Genomic DNA, 27,433 nt, shown 5'->3' on the forward strand with positions numbered 1-27,433 from the left:
TTTTAACTTACTCCATAGCAAGCAACAGATATCGTTCTTGTTTCTTCTCTGTTTCGGTGATGAAAGTTTTATCTATTTTGCTCTGATTCGCCAGTTGATTCCTAGTTTTTCGTATATCATCCGAAGAACCTAGCAATGCCTCTGATTCTTGCTTGGCTTGATCGACGTTCACCTGTTGACGTTTGAAGTCGTCCGATTTTATATATTTACGTATTTGCTGATACTGCGAGTCTGCGAATTCAGCGACGCATTTGAACGTTTTTAGGCGTCCTTTGCGTTCTTTAGCTGTTCGTTCGGTGACATTTTCCAGTTTATCGATTGCCTGCCAACAGAGAATATTTTTTTTTTAGAGATCTCGAATACGTAGATTTTCACAAAATTTCAATGAAACATCGTCGTCGTCGTCGCCTTAACAATATCAGCGTTCGTTCGGATCGTGAGACCGAAGATTATCGCAAAAAATTAATAATTTCTCACCGGTTTGAAGTAATTGTTGTAAATATTATCAGCGTTCTCTAAATTAATCTCCGATAACCAACTACCATAAATTCTCAACAATTTAGAATGGAATAACTTGGCTTGCTCTAATTGATCTTTTTTCAATAAGTTCTGAAGAATGTATCTGAAACGAACAAGGTAAAATGACGATTAATGTTATGGCTACAATATTACGTCACTTTTGAAACACAGAGAGTGACTGCAGTTACCTCGCGATATCCGTCTCTTGTCGACTCCATAACCCTTTGGCTTCCTCGAGGTCACACTTCATGTGAAAAATACTCGTCGTTTCAGCCGTACGTTTAATCGAAGCTAGGCAACGATCGGCGAATATGGCGTTATTCTTTTTACGAGCTAGTTTCGCGATATCTAAAATATAATCGCAGGCAGCTTCGTTATCTCGAGGCAGCATGCAAATACGTTGGAAGAGAATGGTTTCTTTGTTTTTAAGGTTCATTCCCACGCTGAATTCGTCTTGGGTTTTCCACGTATCGATCAGATGCTGGATATCGTCGGTGGATTTTAAATAATCTTCGACATCCTTCAAAAAAAAATCATAAAGTAATTAAAATTTAAAAAATGATCAATTTTTTCCTTTGAGAATGGATAGGTCTCTGTTATTTTACCTGTAGACATTGCAGCTTCGACAGAACGTTGTAAATATTCTTAGTGGATTCCAAACAGGTATGAGATAAAACAGGGGTGATGATTTTGCGAGCACACTCTATATTTGTCTTGGCACCCAAAAGGTTGCCCTGTTTGAGATCTTTCAAAGTGGCGTATTGATGATAAGCGAAGGTTTTTTCGTCGTCCGATGGCTCCGGTAGATCCCATTTGCCCAATTTCCAACTCCCTTCGTAACGTAAATCTTTTGAAACTGAGTTTAGATTTTGTACCGATGAGAGGTATTGATTTTGAAGATAATTGTAGCCAGCTAATCCGATCGCCGATGACAAATCTGTAAAAAAAAATGGTAATTTTTTTGAAAATGAATTTTTTTATTTAACCTACGTAATTTGAAAACTCAAAAACTGCTACGTTTTTTCATACGTTGTTGGAATTTTCGATTTTCCCCAAGTCCAAACAAAAAGATACTCACTTCAGAAAACTTCTCCAAGTTGAAAAAAAAACAGAAAAATGTTCAAAAAATTAAAAGAAATAGGTAATAATTTTCAAGATGGAAGATTCGGACACAGAAATGAGAAATGGTTGAAAAAATTCTATTCATGATATTTTTTCTCTTTTCAACTGTAAGAGAGCCTTTGTGCAGGGAACCAAAATTACTTGGGGGACTGGAAATGGTTTTTTCTTGAAATTTGAGTTATTCAGAAAAATTCTGACCAGTAGCGCGGCCAGGAGGAGGCAAAACTATATTTTTATCCGTGTGTAACGACTCGACTGTCACGTCCTCAAATACTTCAATCCACAATGAACGAAATACTTGATTATAAAAAAATTCCTAGAAATTCTACCGTCATTCAGGTGACAACGTTTAACATAGTCGCTTTGTTTAACGATACTTTAGTGGTAAAATCTGCGGACTCAGCATTTTTGCAGAGTCGACATATTTTTACCTTCGTCGCCTAATGGTGAAATTTCTAGGAATTTTTCGGTAGGTATTTCGTTGCCATGTCGATTTAAAGTATTTGAGGTCGCGAGGATCGAGTTATTGTTACACCATGAAAAATCAAAATGGAATAATTTTCCGAAAATTCTCTACAAAACGTGTGATTATTTCATAAAAATAAAGGCAAAGTTAGGTAACTTGAGCGGGAATTTTCAAAAAAAAATAATGAAAAAAACGCCTATTTTTATACCTACGTTTTATTTCAAATTTCCATCGACCAGGACATCGACCAGGAGGAGAGGAGGCAATCGCTTCAATCACCCCTCCCCCCAATGCCACTGATACTATTACTAACGCAAAAATTGAAACATTTTGTAAAATTTAAAAACGTATCAAATCGATTCAGTTTCAATTTTTTTGTAGATTTTTTATGTCTGGAAAAGAAACGATATCATTAGATCCCCCCACACCCCGGGGTAGGACAAATGAGCAGGGGATTGTTTTTTTCATCAACTGAAACTTTTAGTTGAAAATCAAAACGCTAAACTTTCGAGACTGCGAAGAAAATCTGTTAGCGGTGTTGACACTGTTGACTGAGACTAGTTTCAAAATTTTTAGAAGTTCAAAGTTGAGCTTTTTTTAAAATCTACTTGGATTCACTTATACGAATCAATTCGTTCGCGAACGATTCACCAAAAAATATTCAATTCGTTCGTGAATGATTCACCAAAAATTATTTAATTCGTTCGTGAATGATTCACTAAAACATTATTCAATTTGTTCGCGAACGATTCACTAAAAAATTTTTCAATTCGTTCGTGAATAATTCACCAAAAATCAAGTAAATGAATCGATTCGTTCGCGAACGAGTTACTGATGCGAACCAACTCGTTCGCGAATGATTCATCAAAAATTATTCAATTCATTCGCAAATGATTCACTAAAAAATTATTTAATTCGTTCGTGAATGATTCACTAAAACATTATTCAATTTGTTCGCGAACGATTCACTAAAAAATTATTCAATTCGTTCGTGAATGATTCACCAAAAATAAAGTAATTGAATCGATTCGTTCGCGAATGATTCACCAAAAATAATTCAATTCGTTCGCAAATGATTCACTAAAAAAATATTTAATTCGTTCGTGAATGGCTCATTAAAACACTATTCAATTTGTTCGCAAACGATTCACTAAAAACTTATTCAATTCGTTCGTGAATGATTCACTAAAATATCATTCAATTTGTTCGCGAACGATTCACTAAAAAATTATTCAATTCATTCGTGAATGATTCATTAAAACATCATTCAATTTGTTCGCGAACGATTCACTAAAAAATTATTCAATTCGTTCGCGAATGATTCACCAAAACATTATTCAATTCGTTCGCGAATAATTCACCAAAAAAAAATCAATTCGTTCGTGAATGATCAACTAAAAATTAAATCTATATTTTAATCACCATAATTCGATTCGATTGTAAACAGATCAATTTACTGTACAAATGTTTCAAAGCAAGAGAATCAATTCGTTCGTAAAACATTTTTATTTGAAGAAAAGTCGGTCTTCTCATGCATTTGCAAGAATGTTTTTTAATACGACCCCCTCAAACGTCTACGCTGGCCTAAAAACAAGCTGATATTCGTATTCAACGCTCCCAAAAACCTCAAAAAACCATAGGTCACACGATGTTCACAATTTTCAGAAAAATTGACGGGGGATGTGGAGCATTGGAGGAGCTGTATCAAAAAAAAATGGGTATATTTTCGTATTCAGCGCTCTCGAAAACCAAATAAACGACGTATCACACGATTTTTTTCAATTTTTTAGAAAATGGGAGGGAGATGTAGACGTTTGGGGGATCAAATCAAAAAAAAAAAGAGTGAATATTCGTATTCAGCGCTCTTAAAAATGTACGATATCTCACACAATATTTTCAATTTTTTAAACATTTTGGCCCAAAATTTTGAGGCTGCGCATCCCCTCCTTCCCTATGGTTTTGCGATGACCCTGACTAATTGACTGACTGACTGACTGACTGAATCATTGACTGCTCCGACTGTCCTGAATGTCCTGACTGACCTGCCCAATTGATTGAACTACTATAGGTACTTGTAGGTATATGCTTGAAGGATTTAGGATATTGAGGTTCCTGTCAAAAGTTCCACGTTTATGAATGCTGCGAGTTCGATGTAGGGTCAAACAGACAATGTTTTTAGAGAATTTGCTGTAAAAACACTCTTGCATGGGGCCAACGATCGAGAACCATCATTCTCCCACATGAACTCCAAAAGTGGAGAAACCCCAAAAACAGTGCAAGCAACAGGCTAATCAGTAGGCCTTGTGAAGTTACATAACTAAACCCCCAAAACCAAATTTTCAGCTGCTCAAGTTCATTTTTCGATTTTTGGCAAATTTTTGAAAACTCAAAATTGACTGTTTTTGGCGATTTATGCTTTTTTTAAAAAAGTACATACTTGATCGATAAAAATGGTCAAAATAAGTCCGAAAACTAATATTTATTACCAAAATCTACATTTCACCATCTCCAGCCATTCTGGAGCCTCCAGCGCGATTTTTCAATTTCTCCAGAATTTTGAATTTGCTCCAGAAGACGTGAATCTGCAGTTGGGCAGCTAAAAATCGAGTATTATATTACACTCGACCTGTTTAACGAGTTTATCCACATTTGAGCCGATTTTGAGAGTGACACCTCAAAAGTGGCTTTTTGGCTGACTTTTTTTAAAATTAGAAAATCAAAAAAATCAAAAGTTTCCCGTTTGTGTGGAAATTTTTGAAATTTACGCGAATCGCTGTATTTTGTCCAAAACTAACCCTCCCAAATCGAAATTTCACAATTTTCACCAATTCTGGAGCCTCCAGCGCGATTTTTCGATTTCTCCAGAATTTTGAATTTGCTCCAGAAGGCGTAAATATGCAGTTGGGCAGCTAAAAATCGAGTTGTTTATTACACTCGACCTGTTTCACGAGTTTATCCACATTTGAGCCGATTTTGAGAGTGACACCTCAAGAGTGGATTTTTGATGTGACCACTCTCGCTCCAAAACGGCTGGAAATGGTAGAACTTGCGCTCCGGGGGTTAGTTCTTGAAGAAATACAGCGATTCGCGCAAAATTCAAAAATTTCCTCACAAACGGTCATCTTTTGATTTTTTGGATTTTTTAATTTTGAAAAAAGCTGGTCAAAAAACCACGCTTGAGATGTCACTATCAAAATCGGCTCAAATGTGGATAAACTCGTTAAACAGGTCGAGTGTAATATACAACTCGATTTTTAACTGCCCAACTTCATATTCACGCCTTCTGGAGCAAATTCAAAATTCTGGAGAAATCGAAAAATCGCGCTGGAGGCTCCAGAATGGGTGGAAATTGTGAAATTCCAATTGGCGTGGGGGGGGGGGGTACTTTTGAACAAAATACAGCGATTCGCGTGAATTTCAAAAATTTCCACACAAACGGCCGGGAAACTTTTGATTTTGTGGATTTTTTAATTTTGAAAAAAGCTGGTCAAAAAGCCACTTTTGAGGTGTCGCTCTCAAAATCGGCTCAAATGTGGATAAACTCGTGAAACAGGTCCGGTGTAATATAAAACTCGATTTTTAGCTGCCCAACTGCATATGCACGCCTTCTGGAGCAAATTCAAAATTCTGGTGAAATTGAATAATCGCGCTGGAGGCTCCAGAATGACTGGAAATGGTAAAATTTGCATTTGGGTAATTGATATTAGTTTTGGGATTTATTTTGACCATTTTTACTGATCAAGTACGTACTTTTTTTTAAAAAAAAGCATGAATCGCCAAAAACAGTCAATTTTGAATTTTCAAACGTTCGCCAAAAATCTAAAAATGAACTTGGGCAGCTGAAAATTTTGTTTTGGGGGTTTTAGACTATGCTCTTTCCAAAAATCGAGGTCTCGTTCAAATCGGTGTGTGACACCTCAAGAGGTTCCCTTGTCGGTTGAATTTTCGTGTTTCCGTTAATATTTTTTCAATTGAGATCAACTTTTTTTTTCATTTCTTGTTGTCCAGTTCTTCAAGGTATGTACATTTATAAACAATTTTTAAAAATTATTGTTTGCTTTCTTGCACACGTTTTTATTGGAATTTTCTACTTTTAAGTGAGTCCTTGATCCTTTTTTTTTCAAAATTCAACAGTTCCTAAAAAAATCTTTTAACTAAGTCAACCTCCTTCAAATAAAACTTTAAAAAGTACATTTTTGTTTTAATCATGTTTAATTCATCGCAGTACTTAACTTTCAAAATGATTTCTATGCCAATTTCACAATTTTTGTGATTCTTTCGTTATTTTTTTACTATTTTTCATTCCATTTCGATAAATTTGATCAATTTTCCGTAATTTTCAAAATTACCTATTTCTTTTAATTTCGAGCATTTATGCGATTTTTTGCTCTAATTTCATCAATTTTCACTTTTCATTTAATTTCAACAAACTTTAAAGCGATTTGCATAACACTTTTTTACTCAATTTTTCAACAAATATTACACTTTTTGCATTCATGACAAATTATACTACATACCTATTCAATTTTGAGAATATTTGATTTTTATTGGGGCGATGATTTCCAATGATTTGAGTGGTTTATGCAAAATTTTAGCAAAATGAAATTCAGTTTCAATTTCTAATTTTCTGTCTTCGTATTTTAGTTCCGGTTTCAGCTATTTCGTTTCATTTATCAGCTTGAATGATGATGGGGGGGGGGGGGAGATTTGCATTATCATGTTGTTTTTCGCAAACGGGAGCAAATTTTATTGCGAGAAAAACACCAGAATTTGTTCGAATCACTCTAACTTATTAATAAAAAAATAACTATGGCAATTAATTTTCATCTATAAATTCCCCGGATTTAAAATGAAAATGGCTGACTTTTTCAGAAAAGGTAAACTTCCCGACTCCTTTTCAGTTTTTTGGAGACTAGACAGACACCCAGGTTCAATTACGACGTAATACGTGGTATGAGTACATTCGTCATTCGAGTACCTAAGTAATAAATACGATAGAAAAAGCCCAAAATACGGTTTTCGTATTTCATAGTTGTCGCGACCATTTCTTTATGCACGTTGTCTGACTTCGTTTATGCTTGAGGCACTTTTTAAGGAGAGGTCATTTAATTAATATAAAATATTTACATCGTTTACCACCCTTTCAACACTTCAACACTTCATTTCATCTAGGTGAACCACGTCACCACGTCAATAGCTCGCGCCGGTATCGCGAATTACATCGCGACTGAAGAAATTACTTATAACCACGTGCCGAATGCTGAGTGGACAAATACCCTTCCTTCACCCTCCCACTTCAACGCCAGCCAACATTATACACAGTAGCTAGACAGTTGTTTATCCATTAACATACACTACACATACATTGTCTTATGTCTTACCATTTATTTCGGTAAACATCGGCGTTGCCGCATTTGCACTCAGTAGCACTTCGCTCTGCTGCATTACTCGAAACCAGTTCTCTGTCTGGGCATAATGTGTGATTCGCGAATGAGTATTCAATAAAACAGACGAGCTGCATCCGTATAATGCATCCGAATCGCCGATCTTCGAAAACGCCTGTAATTATCGCATAATACATAATTAATAAATCGAGCATAATTATAATTATGATTCGCTCCCTATGCAAAAATATTTATCTGTTTGTTCAAATATCGGTTTCGTACTTCTCGTAAAATATTCAACAGTTCTTCTTTATATTGGTGGGAATTATTGGCGATTTCCTCCAGTACAGCTAGCACGTTACCATTATTCACGATATTGCAATCTCTGTAAAATCAAACCATACGTTTATAAAAATACAGATTTTTAAAATAATTTTTTATATTGACATAGTAGAGTGGATTGCATCATCAGATAGGAAATTCGCGGCTATATTGACGTTCTCGTGCAAAGTGGACAGATAAGTCATAAGATAACACTAGATGGGTACTTTTATTCGTGTAAAGTAAACACGAGGAATAGGGTGAGTTTGATAATATGCATAGTCTTTGATTTCACTAAAGTTGAAGTACCTATATGTTGAAGATTTTGAGTTCATTTTCGTTCAAACTTGATGTAATGGACTAGTACCTATTCCTAAAATAGGACGTACATACTCGTACATAAAATTTCCTACTTTTTATCATGTGAAAATTTTCACAGTGGATGAATTAAATTAAACATTCATTTCGGAATTTTAGGTTGTTAAACAAAAAGCGTAGGTAAGCGTATGGCGTATGTGTAGCCTTTCTTCCCCTCCCCTTATTTTTTATTTACATACAATGCCGATGATAATCTCTCTTCTCGTATGTAAATTAAACAATAAAAAAATGTTATTTGCATACAGATAATTTTACTCTCCTTTTATCTGATTTAATACTCGTACTGTCTAGCTGTACCACAATTAATCGAATTCCAAAATTTATGTTTTCCTATAATTTTCCTTCTCTAAATTAAAATTTCCCACATCGCGAATGGTCGCTCTTGTTGTACTTTATTTTCTGCCTCAAGAGTGATCATTCGAAAAATCATAAAATTACTTGTTTCATCTTTTAAATCTGATTAGTATATTTCTAATTTTGTAAATTTTTGTACCATTTTTTTATCCATAAGTTTCACCTTTTCTTCATTTCTTCTATCGAATATTGGAGTAAGTTTTTTCATTTCATTACTAATAAATCTATTTAAGCTGTGTGTTTTTTTATATCATTAGAAGGAGCTTGACAGGGTCGAGTAAGATATGTACTACTCGTATAAGTCTCACATCAATGCAACTTTGGGAAAATTTTCACATCATAAAAAGTTCAAACTTTTGTGTAGAAGCTTTTTGTGAAAAATTTTCAAAATTTCTAGAATCCTATTTTGGGAATAAAAATCAGTGACACCAACTTTAGCCAAAATGTATATATATACTGGTTTGAGAATTTTTCAGTCCATTTCCAGCAAAATTCCAGAATGAAGTTTGATTCTACATACGTAAGTACGTATGTATTTGGTAAATTTTCATATCTTGATCCGTTTGAACTTTTGTGTACAAGATTTTTGTGAAAAATTTTCAAAATTCATAGGGGCTTATTTTGGGATTTCATGCGTATTATAAATGCGACGCATTGGTCCAATGTTGGTGGTACTCTGAGATGAGATTTTTATAGTACCTACCTTACTTCGATCCAAAATTCCAAAATGAAATTCGACCCCAGTGAGTGAGCTTTCACAATACAGATTCTTTGAAATTTTATAACTCAGCTTCATGTAAAATTTTTTAAAAATTTATAGAATCTCATTTTTACAAAAAAAGATATTTTACATGGAACGACCTAGAAACTTCATTTCCAAAATAGACCATCCGAAAAACTGAAGTATTTTCGACCAAGAATTCATTTTTTCTGGTTAGTTTTCTTAAATTTTACATATTTATGGAGAATTCTTCTTTAAAAAGTGCCACTTATACGTGATATTTGCCCCAAAATTGAAGAAAAGGGTACTGATAAGGACCAAATCCGCCATTTTGTGACGTCAGTCAAATATGGTCTATAATATTTGAAGGTCTTGGTGGAATAAGGGCGTTAGACAAAAATCGATTGAAGATTTAAACCTATGTGACTTAGGCAATACTTCACTTAGAGCTTCGCGGTTACGTTTTTTTTAAAGCTTGAAGTGTTACCTTTCATTTCGGTTACTCAACTTTGGCACTCGGTTACGTTAACCCTTTCAAAAAAGCGATTTTCTCACATCGTCATTTTTGTCTAACGCCCTTATTCCACCAAGACCCTCATTTTTTTTTCAGGTAAAAATCCCCACCGTCAATCTCCTTATTTTTGACCAAAAATTTTTTTGATTTGAAAATTATGTCACTTCCACATTTGTATGTAATTGTCACAACTTGAGCAGAATATCACTTTTTTATTTTTCCTCAAAATTTTGGATTTTGCCTTCAAAAATTTTTGACGTAATTTATTGTACGTTATTCAAAATTTTCTGATTTTCATGTTCGTTGGTATCACCAAGAGAAAATTTTCATATCCCTAACTACATATTTGTACATCGAAACTATCCGTTTGGGGCATTTCCTCAAATTCCAAAATAAAATTTTGAATAAACGTCATTTTTTTAAAAAAATCTGCTCAACAAAATTCGTACTCCTTCCATTATGTAATGAAATTTTCCAATTTTCATCCCTCAGATTTTTCTTGGGTTTCAAAGGCAAGTGTGTCTACAGGAATTTGTTGACCAAAAATCACTATCTTTTCACTATTTTTTCACTACCATTCAAAAAAAATCACCACCTCTCAAAATATTTCCAATCCTCTCCCTTACATCAGATGGAGTTTTTCCTTTTTCGCAGGCAGAGTGTCTACAGAAATTTGTTGACCGAAAATCACTACTTTCTCACGACCTTTCAAAAAAAATATCACCTCCCAAGATACTTCCACCCGCCCCCCTCATTTCACAAAAAATCATCACCTCCCAAAATACATATTTTCAACCCCCTTCCCCCCTCCCATAAGATGGAATTTTTCCTTTTTTTGCAGGTAGAGTGTCTACAGGAATTTATTGACCGAAAATGACTATTTCTTCACTAGCATCCAAAAAATTTCTAACCCCCCCCCCCCCCTCACCATAGATGTTTTCATTTTTTTCATTATTTTTTTTGGCTTGGGCTTTGTATAATTTTTCACATTGAAGTATATGCCTACGTTTTCAACAATTTGAAATCAAATTCAAACCATCGCTCCATTTATCAGGGTGTCCAATAAAATTTTTCAAAATAAAAAAAAACAGGACATTAGCTAGAATTTTAGAAAGGCATTTTTCAAACACTTGAGATTTTTCGAGAGGGGAGAGGGGGCAGGAGAGTCAAAATTTCGTTTTCAAATTTTTCGCTTTATTAATGTCTTCAAATATCCCAAGATTTCTTTCAAGCAAGCGAATGTCGAAAATATATGTATCTTTATCATTTCAATTTTTGGTTTTATTTTCACCTGTAAGGTTTTTGCTAGGGCAAAAGCTCTTGAAAATTAAGTATCTCGAGTGGTATAAAAACAATGTTTTCTAATAAATGAAAGAGTTTATAAGTTTTGCTTCAAAATTTCAGGAAAATTGGGTTTCCACTTTTTTTTTGATTTTTCACTAAGTACTTTCAGTACCCTGTAGACACCCTGAAAGGGTTTAATATTATTCCTTGATAAATTTCCTAAAAATTGGTTTTTACAAAAATTTCATTTGGTACCCCCTTTGGACCCCAAATTCCCGAAAACCATTTCCAAAAAAAGTCAAAATCGCGTTTTTAAAGTTATTACGAAAATTTTCTAATCAAATTCATTTTTCTTTCACCCCTGCCCTGCTCTGAGCTCATACAGCCTTCCTTCCGCATACCGCATCATTCAACGATTGTAACTATTTCAAAATTACATATTTCGTAGAATTCGTTATGTTTTTGAAAAAAAAAATGGGGCCTGGTGCTTTTAAATTCAATAAACAGGGGGTTTCCTCCAAAGCTGGGGAGAGGGGAGGGGGTAATCGTTTCACCTCACGGGTACTGGAGGGCTGAAAATTGTTTGGGAACCGTTTTAACTCAAAATCTTCAACATATCGTACTTCAATTTCAGCGAAATCGAAGATTATGAATTTTTTCAGATCTGTCTGTCTTAAACGAGGAAGTTCATCTCACAAGAGAACCTTTTTGAACTCACGTTTTCAGAATTTAATCAGACGCCAACTTCTTTCTCAAAATTTTCACGAATTCTTGAAAATTCAAAAAATTCTAACAATCTGTTTCAAGGGCGACTTTTGGACTATTTCATGAAGTATGAATTTTTCAGCGCTCAGTGAGCCACTATGAATAACTCTTTCAATTCGACTTACTATAGTTAGCTGAGGCGAATTAGGTTTTGAAATGGAAAAAAATTCTGCTAAAGTTTTTTTTGGTGCCAAAATGTTGGAATGGGTCCCCTTAGTAAGTACAAGAAACCCAACCAGCCCACCCCGAGGAAGCTTCCCTCATTGTACTCCTCGTGGAGAGGTGGTTGAAATTGACCCCACATTTTAAACCGTGTTCAACTCGAAATTGTGTACGTTTCTAATTTAAATTGATAGAAAATGAATGGAAATTAACTCTTGGTTCCACAACCACCCCCTTTATAGCCGTGACGGACTCCCAACCCCCCTCCTATTTACAAGATATGTATAATTCAACGATATTGCGGTCGTTTACACGTTATTCCATTCTCCTAAACACGAATTCATTTCTCTTCCATTTGAAACATTTTCAAAAACGATCTTTCCTTCTTTCCTTCCAATTTTACGACATTTTCCGAAATATCATCATCGACATTTCATTACTTTTTCTAGCAATCGCTATTTGAAATAATTTTTATAGATCTTATATGATGGAATTTTTTCCTTTCTTCCTCCCTCGCCGAATCCTGTAATCGATTGAATCGTACAAGGTCGAGTGAAGAATCACTCATCATCCGAAATGAAGCGCCAACTAGTCAGTGAACATTTCGTCGGACTCCCTCCATGTGGTCTCTGTTTTGGCGCTCCTAAGGCACACTGAGATACTGAGAAGCTGCATCCAATGGCCTTCCGGATGAACTCTGTCCATCTCGTGGGAGATCGTCCGCGCGTAATCTTACCCCGTACCGTATCTAATCGGATACCTAATTTTGTTCACCCACTCCCTCAACCTACATTGGCCACCACGACGAGTTCTCATTCCATACAAGTGTTGATAATAATTTTAGAAACCCAATAAAACCCCCACTGTTAAGTATTCGTAATTTGTTAGAAGCCCAATGTAGCGAGAAATTGTCGTTTACGAAGGATACAGAGGAAAAAAAGAAAAGAAAAGAAACAGAAGGAAGTAATAAAACATAACCTTGGGATTTCCATTATTTTAAACTCTTTTGTGCATTTAGTGTGTATCGAAATTGAAACGTGAAACGCGCGACAACTGCAGCGAGAAAAAACAATAAATCAGACGAGAGTGGTGAGTGGAGATTCGTCTCATTTTAAAACTACCCGTTGAAACAACTACCCTCCTCCACAACCCACGACGTCTATTTATCGCCTTTTACACAATATAAACAACTACTAGTTTCGAATCATTCCGCAGCCTCCAGCGATTTATTAATTTTCTCCAGTAATTCCGGAGAAATTTGAAAACTTGCTGGAGATTCCAAAAAGGTTGAATTATGATTGTTTTCGAGTCAATTAGACATCTCGTCGAAATAAACGCTCATTATATAATACTCGTAATCGTATACTACTCTTTTTAGGATTTTTTCATTTTTTCTGGAATTTACAAAAAAATAAAAATTCTCATTTGAGCTCAAACACCAGGACTTTTGAAATAACTACCTAAAACGTTCGAGAAGGTGCCCAATAAACCCCAACCAAAGTTACGGGTGCCAAAATTCATTTTTAGCACTTCGAGGGCGATTTTTAAATTTCTGGAGAAAATTGAAAAAATCGTGTAGATAATCGGGAGTTGAGTTGAAAGAATCAACATGGGCCCGCTTTGCTCAACAAAATTAAACTTCACGAAGAAGTTCAAAAATCACCTTCAAAACATATTTTTTTGGATTTTCAAATTTTTGAAAAAATTTGCCAACAAAATCCAAAATTATCTGAAATATTGATTTTGACGGTTTTGAAACATGCTCTTTCGATCCAGCTACGTTTCGTTCAAATCGAAGACTGATGAGTTCAAAAAAATTCCCTTATCAGTTGAAATGATTACATTCTATGCAAGGTACAAATTAATGGACGAATCATGCTAAAAATACTCACTGGATTTGAAAATTAATCCATAGCTCGGCGTAGAGAACCGAAGTAAAGTACAGAGAGCAATATTGAGCTGCTTTGGCCACGTACAAATAATTTAATTTCAGTTCATTCAATTTCAATTCATTCGATTTCGATTCATTCGATTTCGATTTATCCCTAAAAAATATAATTATTCGTACGATCAGATAAGTACTCAGTTGGTTTGGTATTACGCTTGTCTTCTGCGGTCTTACGTCATTCAGCAGGTCAGACAATCGTATGGAGAGTACTTACGATTTAGGTTCCTCTTGCTGTTGCTTCAATCGAATAAAATGTACCACGTCGAGAATGCACTGAACAGCTCGTTTATTCAGATGAATATCCATCGTCGAATCCACTGCGCATACACATAAAAATCCATATTTAATTTTACAGGTACCTAATCGTGACGTTAACAAGATGTAAAATATGAGAAAGCGATAAGAAGCATGCAAATATCTCGATGCGGTGTTTTCTTAGAAAATTTTCATCACTGTCTGCAGCTGTGTTCATTTCCTACCTCAAGAATGTACTCGTAAGATTTTAACCGGGCTAATGGTTGGGTCGATAAAAAATGGATTTTGAAACCCTCGTAACTAGATGTTTATAAGATTAGATTCAATTTTGGATTTTGAAAGTTCAAAAGTTCTCTTTATTACGACGAATTCTTATTTTTTCGCGATAAATGAAACAAACCAGCTCAAATTGTTATCACGCGAACTTTTGAACTTCTACTTTTAGAATTTTGATACGTTTTTAGTTATCACGCGAACTTTTGGACTTTTTATGTTTTTATCAGACTTTTTGCTTATCTTTGACTTTTAGATTTTTCGTTTCATAATTTTTAATTCACTTTCATCATTTTTATTTAGGTACTTATTGGATTATTTTATTAACCTTTCAACTTGTTGTTCATTTTTGGACTTTATACTTAAGTAATTTTTATTCAATTTTATCATTTTTATTTGCTTGTTGGATTATCTTATTTTTTGACCTTTCACCTTATTATTACCTGATTTTTTTTTTGATATAAACAAAATGCTTTATCTAGTAGTAAAATTAATTAGAACTTGGAATTTGAAAAACGTAGTTTTTGTTTTATAAAATTAATGAAATTTGTGTGAACTTTTCATCAATAACAAAATAATTTTTTTTTTGAATACTTCCAACTCAAAACCAAGCATTTTCGAGCCATTTTGGAACCCCAGCGAGTTTTCAATTTCCTCCAGAAATTTCAAATTCATCTTGAAAGGGTCAGAAGTGAACTTTAGCACCGATAATTTGCGTAAGCAGGTACCTCCTGATTACGATTCAAAAGACTTCAATGTTCAAAATCAGGCCCTACGAGTGAATTGAGATCGTACTTGAGCCGATTTGGAGACTCCAGCAAGAGTTCATTTTTCTCCAGTATATAGGTACATAATTTTAGATTTTTCTAGATGGTCGCGGAGTCCGCATAAGGATCTATTGCACCCCCCCCCCCCCACAGGTCGATCCTCCGAGACAACTTTTTTCTTAAAGGGGGAGTCCTAAGGAACATTTCTAGCCCTTGTACTAAAAAAAAGTGGCCCTACTTACAAAATGGCAGCCATTTTGATTGACAGGTCAGCCGAAATCGCAGATTTTGCGTTCCAAGAGAGGACTTGCACGAAATTTTTCAAACCTTACAAAGGTAGATCGAAAGATCATACAAAAATTTATCACCAGTCAAAATTTCAAGTGCTAAAGTGCGTTTTTCGATTTTTGGTGAATTTTTGAAAGTCCAATTTAGAACAAAAATGAGAGGAAAAATCAAAATTTTACCAAATTGACCAAGAAAGCTGAAATTTGGGGTATACCCTATTTTCGACATGCCAAATCGATTGGAAACGGTTTCAACCCGTTTGGAGCAATTCGGGAGCCTCCAGCAGATTTTTGAAACTCGAAATTCCTACAAAATTTTATCAAACAGAGATGGGAAGACAAAAATTTACTCTGTACTCCAATCTTAACATCATCTGAAGTCGACTGCAGGTGGATTTCAAGTCGTTTTGGAGCCTCCAGCGACTTTTTGAAAATTACTGGAGCCTCCAGTAGATTCTTGAAACTTGAAATGTACCCAAAATTTCATCCAACGGAGATGGAAAACCGAAATTTACTCCGCACTCCAATTTTAACACCTTCTGAAGACGACTTCAAGTGAGTTTAAGTCATTTTGGAGCCTCCAGTGACTTTTTAAAAATCACTGGAGTCTACACAAGATTTTTGAAACTTGAAATTTCCACAACATTTTATGAAATGGAATTGGGAAGCCGAAATGTAATCTGCAAACTAATTTCAATACGCTACGAAGCCAACTGCAGGTGGATTTCAAGTCGTTTTGGAGCCTCCAGTGACTTTTTGAAAATTACTAGAGCCTCCAGTAGATTCTTGAAATTTGAAATGTACCCAAAATTTCATCAAATGGAGATGGAGAGCCGAAATTCATTTCAATTTGCTACGAAGCCAACTGCAGGTAGATTTCAAGGCGTTTTGGAGCCTCCAGCGACTTTTTGAAAGATTGTATGGCGTTTTTCGGAAAATTGAAATTTAAAAAATACAAGCTAGTCGTATTGAAATTAGCTTGCAGAATGACTTTCGGCTTTCCATCCATCTTAATTGATGAAAATTTGGGAAGTTTCAAGTTTAAAAAATCTACCTGAGGCTTCAGTAATTTCAAAAAGTCAAATGATTTAATCCCACCTGAAGTTGTCTTTAGAGGGTGTTAAAATTGGAGTATAGAGTAAATTTTTGGCTTTCCTCTCCGTTTGATGAAATTTTGTGGGAATTTCGAGTTTCAAAAATCTGCTGGAGGCTCCAGAACTGCTCAAAACGAGTTGAAACAGTTTGCAATCGTATATCCCTTAATTTCAGCTTTCTTGGTCAATTTGGTAAAATTTTGATTTTTTTCCCATTTTTGGCCTAAATTTGATTTTCAAAAATTCACTAAAAATCGAAAAAGGCACTTCAGCACTTGAAATTTTGACAGGTGATAAATTTTTGCCTGATCTTTCGATCTACGTTTGTACGGTTTAAAAAATTTCGTGCAAGTCCTCTGTTGGAACGCAAAATCTGCGATTTCGGCTGACCTGTCAATCAAAATGGCCGCCATCTTGTAAGTAGGGCCACTTTTTTTTAATACAAGGGCTAGAAATGTTCCTTAGGACCCCCTTTAAGAAAAAAGTTGTCCTGGAGGATCGACGGGGGCGGGGTGCAATAGATTCTTATGTGGGCTCTCCGACTAAGAAGGCGTTGCAATCAAACAGGCGCGGACTGGCCCTACCGGGATACCGGGAGGTTCCCGGTGGGCCCCTCCAAAAAAATGGGCCCTTGGGGTAGACAATGGGCCCTCGCGAGCAAAAATGTAAAATAAAACATGCAAAAATGGACTTTTTCCGGGTTTTGGACCACTTTTTTCAAAAAAATTTTGCTCTCGCTTCGCTCGAGCAGTATCAAAATACTTCTTATTTGAGATTTCCCGGTGGGCCCTTTTGACCCAGTCCGCGCCTGCAATCAAATCAGGTTGACTGAAAATTGAATCGTGACATTCGACATCTTTCTGAACCGATTACGACCAAAAAAATCACAAATCTGAGGTGACTGGTTGAAAAGTTGATTTTTTTTACAAGTTTAAAAATTTCGTAATTTTAAAAAAATTTCAAAATTGCTCATTTTTACTTAAAAATTACTCAAAACGTTCTCTATCGTCCAAAGTCGACATCCCGAATCCATTGCGATCATTTTTGAGTCGATCTGGAGCCCCCAGAAAAAACGGAATTTTCTCCAGTAATTTTAAATTTCTCCAGAAAGCGTTGTAATCAACTTCAGCGAATGAAAATTTAATCTTGTCACGAAATCGATATTCTGAATGAATTAAGCCAAAAGAATCACTAATCCGAGGCAACTGGTTGAAAATCTGCGTTATTTTTTTACAAGTTGAAAATTTCGTATTTCAAAAAAAAATTCCAAAATTGTTTGTTTTCGATAAAAATGACTCTAAACGTTCTCTATGGTCCAAAGTTGACCTCTCGAATCAATTGCGACAATTTTCGAACCGATCTGGAGCCTCCATCAAAATCTGAGATTTCTCCAGTGATGTCAAATTGCTACTTATTTTTTACCTAACACCAAAATGTTCATCCCCTGAATCGGTTTTAACCACTGTATTCGCTCGCAATTTGAACGGGAATGCGATTTTTGAAAAAAAGAATGGTCTCAAACCCGCCCCCTCCCCCCCAACAAAAATTTCAGCTGCCAAAATTGAGTTTTCGATTTCTTGTGAATTTTTAAAGTATTTTTTTTTCAGTGTATGTATAGTATTCAGAAAAAACTATGAAAATCAGTTTTGAAAATGATACCGAATTCCATTATTTCAAGCCATTCTGGAGCTTCCAGCGCGATTTTCGATTTTTCCAGGATTTTATAAAATCTTTTCAAAAGGCGTGGAAATTAATTTGGACTGATAAAATTGAGTTCTGGTTCATTTTCGGCCAGGCAAATACTTGGAATGTGTTTATTTAACCGAAAAATTCAAAAAATCAGAATAGAGTTTCGTAGAAGAATTTTTGCAACTTGCACGAATGAATGATCGTTTAAGTACAGCTTGAAACAGTTTTTCGGATACGAATTTCACTATATCTGGTCATTTTGGAGCCTCGAGCACGATTTTCGATTTTTTTGGGATTTTTCAAATTTTACCAAAAGGCGTGGAAATAAATTTAGGCAGCTAAAAATCCAGTTTTGGGTTATTTTTGACCGTTTTATCGAGTTTATCCACGATTGAGGCGATTTTCAGGGGAAAAATATGTACTTGGAATATTTTGAAGTAAAAAATTCGAAAAATCAGAATATTTATTCCTCCAGATCTGAATTCCATCATTTTCGCCAATTCTGGAGCCTCCAGTATAATTTTCGAAGCTTTGGCAACTGATAATTGAGCTCTGATTTATTTTCGACCTACTCTATGAGTTCATTCAGAATTTGACATAATTTTCATCAAGTTGACACCTCGTGTTTGTTTTTTAAATAACCAATCTGCAATTTTTGATAATTTTTGTTCTTCCACAAAAATTTTTGCGAAATGTTCGCTTGAAAATCGTTCTAATCGTGGATGAACTCGTAGAACAATTCGAGAAGATTCGGGTTTTTGCTGCCTAAATTAAATTCTACGTTTTTTGTAAAAATTTTAAAATCCTGGAAAAACTGAAAATGTGCTGAATGCTCCAGAATGATGGAAGATGGTGACATTTGGTTGAGAGAATTGATGCTCTGTATGTAGTAGCTTCAGAATACAAACAAAGAAAAAAGAACATTGTAATAATTATTCTGGCCAGATTTCAGTGTATTTCAACTTCTGTAATTCATCCGCTAACTTTTAATCGCGTCACTGCTCAGTTCAACTCGAATTCATCCCCTAACTGAATTAAAACTCTAAATCAAATAGTTACTTACTCACTCTTTCAAAATTCATTAAGCGTTGTAAATTTAAAATCAAACACTAACCCACGGTTTTCGAGTCAATTAATAAACAGTAAAATTTTATAGCTGTGGGCAGTGTGGGCTCTTCAATTCCCACAGCCACCACCGATTCACACAATAATCCGATTCTCATAAATGTCAAATTTTGAAACTTTTATGGCTCCTGGCTCACGTTTTCGCCCTCTTGCTCGCGACCATTTTCAATATGATAAAACCAAAATCTGAATACGTTAATGTTTTCTCATACCAAAAAGTTGACACTTATAACAATTTGTATAAGAGCTAATGAGCTCTAAGTACTTTTTAAACCCTTTTAAAATTAACCACAAGTACATTCAAAACATTAACATGACATTTACGACTTTTTTATCACTTACTAATTATTCAGAATTGCAACCCTTTTCAATTGTCGCGCGCACGTACCCTCCAAATTGCAATTTTACGATGTCGTAAATGTCACCCGCATTTCAAAACCGCGCATCCTTTTCCTTTCCCAAAATAAATATAAATCAAACTGTCTTAACAATTTGCCCAATTCGAAGCCCTCCCTCTCAAAACAAACCAAATTTTATTATAAATAGATTTAGGGTGAGTTTACAAATCCTCAGTTGTTTTTCGGGCTTCCAAATAGATACTTTGAGTTCTGTTTAACGGTTTGTTTCTTGACTAATTTGCATTTTTAAAAGTTTGTTTTTGAATTTTGTCATTTTCGAGTTCACGGTTTATTTATTTTGTTCACTAATTTTCAAGTATCGTGTTTTTTGGATATCTACTGAATTTATTCGCGAATCAATTCATTATGGTCAATTAATTTGTTACTCTCGAGTCAACAAACGCTTTTTATAGCGCATTTTATAATTTTTCACGAGATCATTCGAGAATTTCAATTTTGGTTCGCGAATCCATTTATGACACACTTGAGATTTCCGGTCAATTTTACTAATTCAATTTATTCGACTTAATTGGTAAGTCTCCTTCTGGAGTTTTATTTATTTATTTAAATTTTAGTTTATTTTTCCTTACTTTGCTTAAACTTAATTTCAAATTTCTGTACTTTTGTAAATAACATAACAATTTAAACATTTTTCAAATTTAACCATAAATTTAGATTTTTATATAATTAGATTTTTTATTATTTTTATCCAAAATTTTGTAAACTTCTATCTTGAATTTATCAAATTAAATTTTGAAACTTTTTACTAAATCAAAGTTGAGAAATATAACAAAATCAATTCCAAAAAATTGTCAGTTTTGAATTCTCAAAAATTCATCAAAATCAAAAAATTAATTTGGACAGCTGAAATTTCAATTGTAGACATTTCAGATAATTCTTTTTCGAAAGATTTCCTTGTGAAAACAATGATGTTTTGTAGAATCGAATTAAATTCTACATACTCGTAGATATGTGATGATTTTTTTCATTAAAACTACAAGGACAATTGTAATTGATAAGATAACGTATTACGAAAATCAACCGCAGTTAAGAGCCACGTGTTTACAGTTGAGTTTCATTACGTAGATAAGGGAAAAAAGGGTGTGACGACCTACGGAAGGTCAGCGATGTTGCCGATGTTTCCAAGCAAAATGACTAATACAGCTCGAATCTGCTGCCTCGACATATTATATTCGCTTACTTTACAATACGGCAGCGTATTTCGATGAAGATATCAGTATCATCGTGTAAAACACTTACTCGCAGCTCGAGACGACGACCAACTATCGCTAGGAGTATCGTTAGAATTCGCATCGTAGTGATTCTTGAAAAACTGATTGATCCTATCGCTTAGTATATTTTTGGCCAACTTGAAGTACTTCGGTTCGCTCTTCATAATTAAATTAATCAAATATTTGAATAATTCTTCGGCGAAAGTTGCCTGAAAAAAAAATAAAAGTCAATTTCCAATTTTTTCTCAACTGAACTGATTCAGTTTTATTTCCGAAGGTTGTATGTACCTTGATCCGGCAAATTTTGCTCAGCACGTTCAAAAAACAAGGGTTTCTGAACGAGGTCAAAATAGAACACGTTAAATTCTCGATCCAAAATTCGAACGAAGTATTGAAATCCGGCGACCATAACGAAGCTTCATCGACATTTTTCTGGAATAACTTGATATCGAAATAATTCCACAACCGAGATACTTCGGGCTCTTTTCCGATGAAAGGGTACAGCAATAGAAACATATTGTTGTTCGTACTCCTGATATCTTCTTCTGCAAAGAGAAAACAAAAAAGAACGTAGAAATTTAGGAATTTTATCTCATCGCAGAAAACATACATAGTAGTACGAGATAACGATACATTTTTACGTACTTATTTCAAACGCTTCCGGTGATTTGAAAACAGCGTAGGCGGCTTCTGAGGCAGCTACGAATACGTCTACGTTTTTTTCAATCAGACATTTTTCCAACATACGACATAATTCAAAAGTTATCAGGTTTTCAGCAATGGAACTCGTGTCGTATTCGTCGCAGTTTGGTTTCAGCACCAATGTGTGCAGATCGACTAGACCTATTTCTCCCAAGCAACATGCTGCTTCGTATTTGATCTGTAACAATTCAAAAAACAAAACTTTAAGAAGGTTTTTTTTTGATATTTTTTTCGTCAATATTAAATTTAAACGATTTTTTCGATGAAAGGAGGGAAGGATTTTGTAATTTCCAAGGTCGACTTACATCTGGGGTGAGCCAAATTTCAGCTCAGTTACAGCCTTACAGGAAGGGATACAACACCCATAGGGTGATTTTTGCCATTTTCAAAAATTCGAAAAAAATCAAAAAAATCATTTCCAGGCTTTGGCAGCTCAAAATTTGGTTCAGACGAGTGCCTCCTCCCTGAAAACAGATGGGTCTCCTCCAAAATGGGTTAGTTCTTGAAAAAATTCATTTAAAGTGACCTTTGGCGATTCAAAAAAAAACTTTTCAAAATAAGTCCACGTAAAATTCATTGTTGCAAAATAGGTTGAAACTTCGATTTTTTTTTAATGAGCAAGCCCCCCCCCCCCAACATCATCACCATCTCGAATATGAACTACGCAGTCTAAAATCCACACAGTAAAAGCAATTGAATCATAATAAATTGCTCAAGTAGGTACCCCTACCTACATAATATTTAGGTAACCTCAATTTAAATTCCAAGTTTTTTTGTCCATGTGACCCATCAAAATAGGTTAAAATTTCGCGCTGAGACCTAAAATGACACTCAATACTTCTCTCACCCTCCTCCCACTCACATTAAATTTTTTCAACTCAGCATTTCAGCAATTATTTCACTATTATTTTTCAAAACTACCCGTATGACCTATCAAATTAGGTTGAAATTTCTCGCTGAGATCAAAAAACCACGACTATTTTTAGGCTTTGTCCTATTTCTATCTCAGCTCCCCCCCCCCCCCAAACTCGATTTCACAATTTTTATCAAAAGTAGTCTCGTGAATCATCAAGTTAGAATGAAATTTCACGCCGAGACCGTAAACGACAAATGGTTTTTTTGTAATATCCCTCTCCCTGTCTCAACCTCCTTCTTCTCACAACTCGATTTCACATTTTCCCCACAAAATTAAATTTTTGAAAATCAAATTTAGGCCAAAAATGAGGGAAAAATCAAAATTTCACCAAATTGACCAAGAAAGCTGAAATTAGAGATATAGGTACCATATTTTCGTCATGCCGAATCGATTGGAAACTGTTTCAAACCGTTTTGAGAAGTTCTGGAGCCTCCAGCAGATTTTTGAAACTCGAAATTCCTACAAAATTACATCAAATTGAGTTGGAAAGCCGAAATTCATTCTGCAAACTAATTTAAATACGCTACGAAGTCGACTGCAGGTGGATTTCAAGAGGGTTTGAAGCCTCCAGCGACCTTTTGAGAATGCTGGAGCCTCCAGTAGATTTTTGAAACTTGAAATGTCCCAAAATGTTGTCAAATGGAGATGGAAAGCCGAAATTCATTCTGTAAACTAATTTCAATACGCAACGAAGTCGATTGCTGGTGGATTACAAGTCGTTTTGGAGCCTCCAGCGACTTTTTGAAAAGTTTTATGGCGTTTTTTGGAAAATTGAAATTTCCAAAAAGTAGCTGAGAGCTTCAAAATCATTGAAACCATCATGCATATTTGACCCAGGTAGCAAGAAAGCACGGAAATCACATTATGTAGTATAGAAATTTCTCCAGAAATGTACGAAAATTTATAAAAAAATTGGCGTCATTATCAAATCTGTCGCTGTTTCCAATTTTTATTCAATTTTTTCTGTTCCATACGTCAACTCCATTTGATAAAATGTAGTGGGAATTTCAAGTTTCAAAAATCTGGTAGTAAAGACTTCAGTAATTTTCAAAAAAGTCACTGGAGGCTCCGAAATGGCTGGGCCCACATGAAGTCGTCTTCAGAGGTTGTTAAAATTGGAGTGCAGAGTAAATTTCGGCTTTCCGTCTCCGTTTGATGAAATTTTGGGAAATTTCAAGTTTCAAAAATTTACTGGAGGCTCCAAGAATTTTCAAAAAGTCGCTGGAGACTCCAAAATGAATTTAACCCACGGGCAGGCAGTCGGGTTTTCAACTCATGCAATTTATTGAAGTTTTGTAGAAATTCCAATTTTCAAAAATCTACTGGAGGCTCCAGTAATTTCCAAAAATTCCCTAGAGGCTCCAACATAACTTGAAATTACCTTCAGTTGACTTCATAGCGTATTGAAATTAGTTTACAGAATAAATTTCGACTTTCCAACAACATTTGATGAAATTTTGTGAAAATTTACGGTTTTAAAAAGTTACTGGAAGCTCCAGAATGACTGGAAATCCACCTGCAGTCGACTTCATAATTTATTAAAATACGTGTTCACAAAATGTATTTTGGCTTTCCAAATGCTTTTGATGAAATTTTGTAGAAATCTCAGATTTCAAAAATCTACTGGAGGCTCCAGTAATTTTCAAAAAGTTGCTGGAGACTCCAAAAGACATTGATTGTAGAGTAAATTTCGGCTTTTCAACTCAATTTGATGAAAATTTGTAGGAATTTTGAGTTTCAAAAATTTGCTGGAGGCTCCAGCACTGCTCAAAACGGGTTGAAACAGTTTCCAATCGATTTGGAGTGCCGAAAATTGGGAATATCCCAAACTTCAGCTTTCTTGGTCAATTTGGTAAAATTTTGATTTTTCCCCCATTTTTGGCCTTTTGATTTTCAAAAATTCACCAAAAATCGAAAAACGCACTTTAGCACTTGAAATTTTTACAGGTGATGAATTTTTGCCTGATCTTTCGATGTACGTTTGTACGGTTTAAAAAATTTCGTGCAAGTCCTATGTTAATGTTGGAACGCAAAATCTGCGATTTCGGCTGACCTGTCAATCAAAATGGCCGCCATTTTGTAAGTAAGGCCACTTTTTTTTTGAGGACAAGGGCTAGAAATGTTCCTTAGGACTCCCCCTTTAAAAAAAAAACATTTGCCTCGGAGATTGGCAGGGGTGAGGGGGTGCACGTGATCCTTATGCGAGCCCCCGACTAAAAAAAGTGGGACTACTTTTGCAATTTTTTGATAAAACAAGAGGTTGGTTTTTTTTTGGAAAAGCTTCGTACAACGCTAGACTTTTCGGTAGTTTTTGAAAAATAAATGAGACATTCGGAATTTGCTGCTCGCTAGCGAGAATCTTTTGCAATTTTCGAAAATTTTGACAAGAATTGACTCTTTTGTCTACTCATATTTCTATAGCCGCCAGCGTGATTTGGAAAATTTCAGCCAAAGGCTAGGTTTCGTCATCGCAACATTGAAAAGCAGTGTAGTCAGTTGAAAAAGACGAATAAAAAAAATTGAACATTTTTGTAAAAATTATTCACTTACAGTTGATGAAAAAAATCGTAAAATCATAGTTTTTGCGGGGGGAGGGGTGAAGCTATGACGGCGGGGAGGAGCAACAAGAAAATGATCGTCATTTTGACTCTCAGTGTGAAATTTCAATCTAATTTGATGGGTCACACGCCCAGTTTTGAAAAGGAAAAAAATCATGGGGAAATGTTGTGGCGGGAGGGGGAGGCTAAGAAGGGGTAAGGGATGCAACATAAAAATTACATGTTGGTATTTTCGATTTCAGCGGAAAATTTCAACTCACTTTGATGGGTCACACGACTGGTTGATTTTAATAGGTACGTACGTAGGTACTAGGTAGGTAGGTAGGTAGGTACAGGGTGCCCAGAAATATCAAGTACCCCTAAAAAAGTTTTCTACTAAATACTTTGGTTTGTCACAGTGAATGATAATAATGATAGCACATGATTGGTTGTTGGACTGGAGCAGAGGCGTCGCGCTCCAAATTTTCTGGGGGGGGGGGGGGTGGGGGGGTATATTGGTACAAAAATGCCGAATGAAAAACCAAAAATGGAGAATGTTGAGCCCCATTCCTAAAGCAGACACTATTTTTGGGTTTTAGAGAGAGAGGTGGTGTCGATTGAAAATTTGTCGATTGATTTGGAAGAAAAATATCAATTTTATCAATTGATATAACATTAACAATTAACATTCATATGACTTACAAAAAATTTTTTTTCTTTTTTGAATTTTTGGAGGCCTCAAATGTGGAATTTGTTCAACTGTGAGCTTATTTTAAAACGAGAAACAAATTGGCCCGAGCGAAGCGAGGGCAAGAGCTTTTGAAAATTGTTATTTTGAGATGCCTAGAACGAGTTTTTTTAATGTGAGGAGTTTATTATTTGATTTTTAAAATTTTAGAATTGGAATGATGTTTTTTCCAGGAAGTTACTCGAGAAAAAAAACAGGCTCGAGCGAAGCGGGAGCGAAAATTTCTGAAAATTTGTACTTCCAGAGGCATAAAAACGATGTTTTTTTTTTGAACATATGGACGAAAAGTTCATTTTTTGGATTTTAAAATTTTAGAATTTGAATGATTTTTTTTTAAGGAAGTTGATCTCGAAAAAGAAAACAGAACAGGCCCAAGCGAGCTAGGGCGGAAGCTCTTGAAAATTTGTATTTGGTGAGGCATAAAAACGATGTTTTTTGTAAGGAATTTATTTGTTGGCTTTGAAATTGATTTTTTCTTAGAAATTTCTACCTTGATTGGTACTGAAAAAGGAAAGAAAACGAGCCCGAGTGAAGCTAGGGCAGAAGCTTTCGAAAATTTGTGTTTTGAGAAGTGAAAAAATGGGATTTTCTTTCATCACAGGCCCTTATCCAAAAATTCCGAAATCTTGCCGAATTCCACCAAATTTGCCGAAATTGCCGAATAAAATTCGGCTGGGGAGGGGGGTATTATCACCCCCCATCCCACCGTAGCGACGCCTCTGGACGGGAGAGATAACATTCCACCAATCATATGCATTTATTTCACGTTGCTAACCTATATTTTTAATGAACAATTTTTTTTTAGGGGTACTCGATATTTCTAGGCACCCTGTAGGTAGGTAAGATACCTACTTGATCATGAGCAACTTTATAACTTGATGGCTTTGAGTTGAGCAAGTCAAATTTTACTTATTTTCACTCTACTCGTATTAAAAAAGGGGACAAAACCAAAAATTTCGCAAAATAGTTGATTTTTTTGTTGTTGTGGGAGGGGGGGGGGCCATCTTACCCCTTCCAATGGCGTAAGTATAATGGAAAAAAATAATAAATTCTGCAAAGTGGTTAAAAGTTTGAAAAAAAATAATAATCCATTTTCGGTATCGAGACATAGCAAGAATCACAGCCTCGGTTAAATTTTTTGGCCTCCTTTTTACGAAAAAAATACCACTTCCTCATCATCACAAGTTCAAAGGGAAATTTTTTCATCCATCATTTTCGAAAATATTGAACTAAGATTTACGTACATTTTGCCATACTTCATTCAAAAAAATCCCCAAGTCGTGATGAATGAATACATTTTCCTATACTTGGATCCCAGATTACTTCGGAAAATTTGCATTCAATGAATACCTATAAGAGGAATTGATTGGAAGAGCCAGGGGTTATACTGGTTCTGATTAGCTCATTTTCAACATACTAATTGAATACCAAACACGTTTTCTGATCATATAAAATCTACTCTACCTCTTAAA

General features: G+C 35.1%; 1 protein-coding gene across 1 annotated transcript in view; it reads right to left on the bottom strand.

Moving 5' to 3' along the window:
• The window catches only part of tefu (Serine/threonine-protein kinase tefu), a 65,873-nt gene that overhangs the window by 9,305 nt on the left and 29,135 nt on the right, over window positions 1–27,433 (bottom strand). The window contains exons 32-42 of the mRNA XM_065363028.1: window positions 21,704–21,938; window positions 21,347–21,603; window positions 21,087–21,267; window positions 14,153–14,255; window positions 13,883–14,035; window positions 7,774–7,876; window positions 7,489–7,666; window positions 1,125–1,456; window positions 708–1,039; window positions 478–622; window positions 12–322 (exon numbers count right to left, since the gene is read on the bottom strand). Coding sequence (XP_065219100.1) covers window positions 12–322; window positions 478–622; window positions 708–1,039; window positions 1,125–1,456; window positions 7,489–7,666; window positions 7,774–7,876; window positions 13,883–14,035; window positions 14,153–14,255; window positions 21,087–21,267; window positions 21,347–21,603; window positions 21,704–21,938 — 2,330 coding nt within the window. The remainder of the gene's footprint in view (window positions 1–11; window positions 323–477; window positions 623–707; window positions 1,040–1,124; window positions 1,457–7,488; window positions 7,667–7,773; window positions 7,877–13,882; window positions 14,036–14,152; window positions 14,256–21,086; window positions 21,268–21,346; window positions 21,604–21,703; window positions 21,939–27,433) is intronic.

The sequence above is a fragment of the Planococcus citri genome, chromosome 4 (genome assembly GCF_950023065.1).
Source record: "Planococcus citri chromosome 4, ihPlaCitr1.1, whole genome shotgun sequence".
In the NCBI taxonomy this organism is placed as follows: domain Eukaryota; kingdom Metazoa; phylum Arthropoda; class Insecta; order Hemiptera; family Pseudococcidae; genus Planococcus; species Planococcus citri.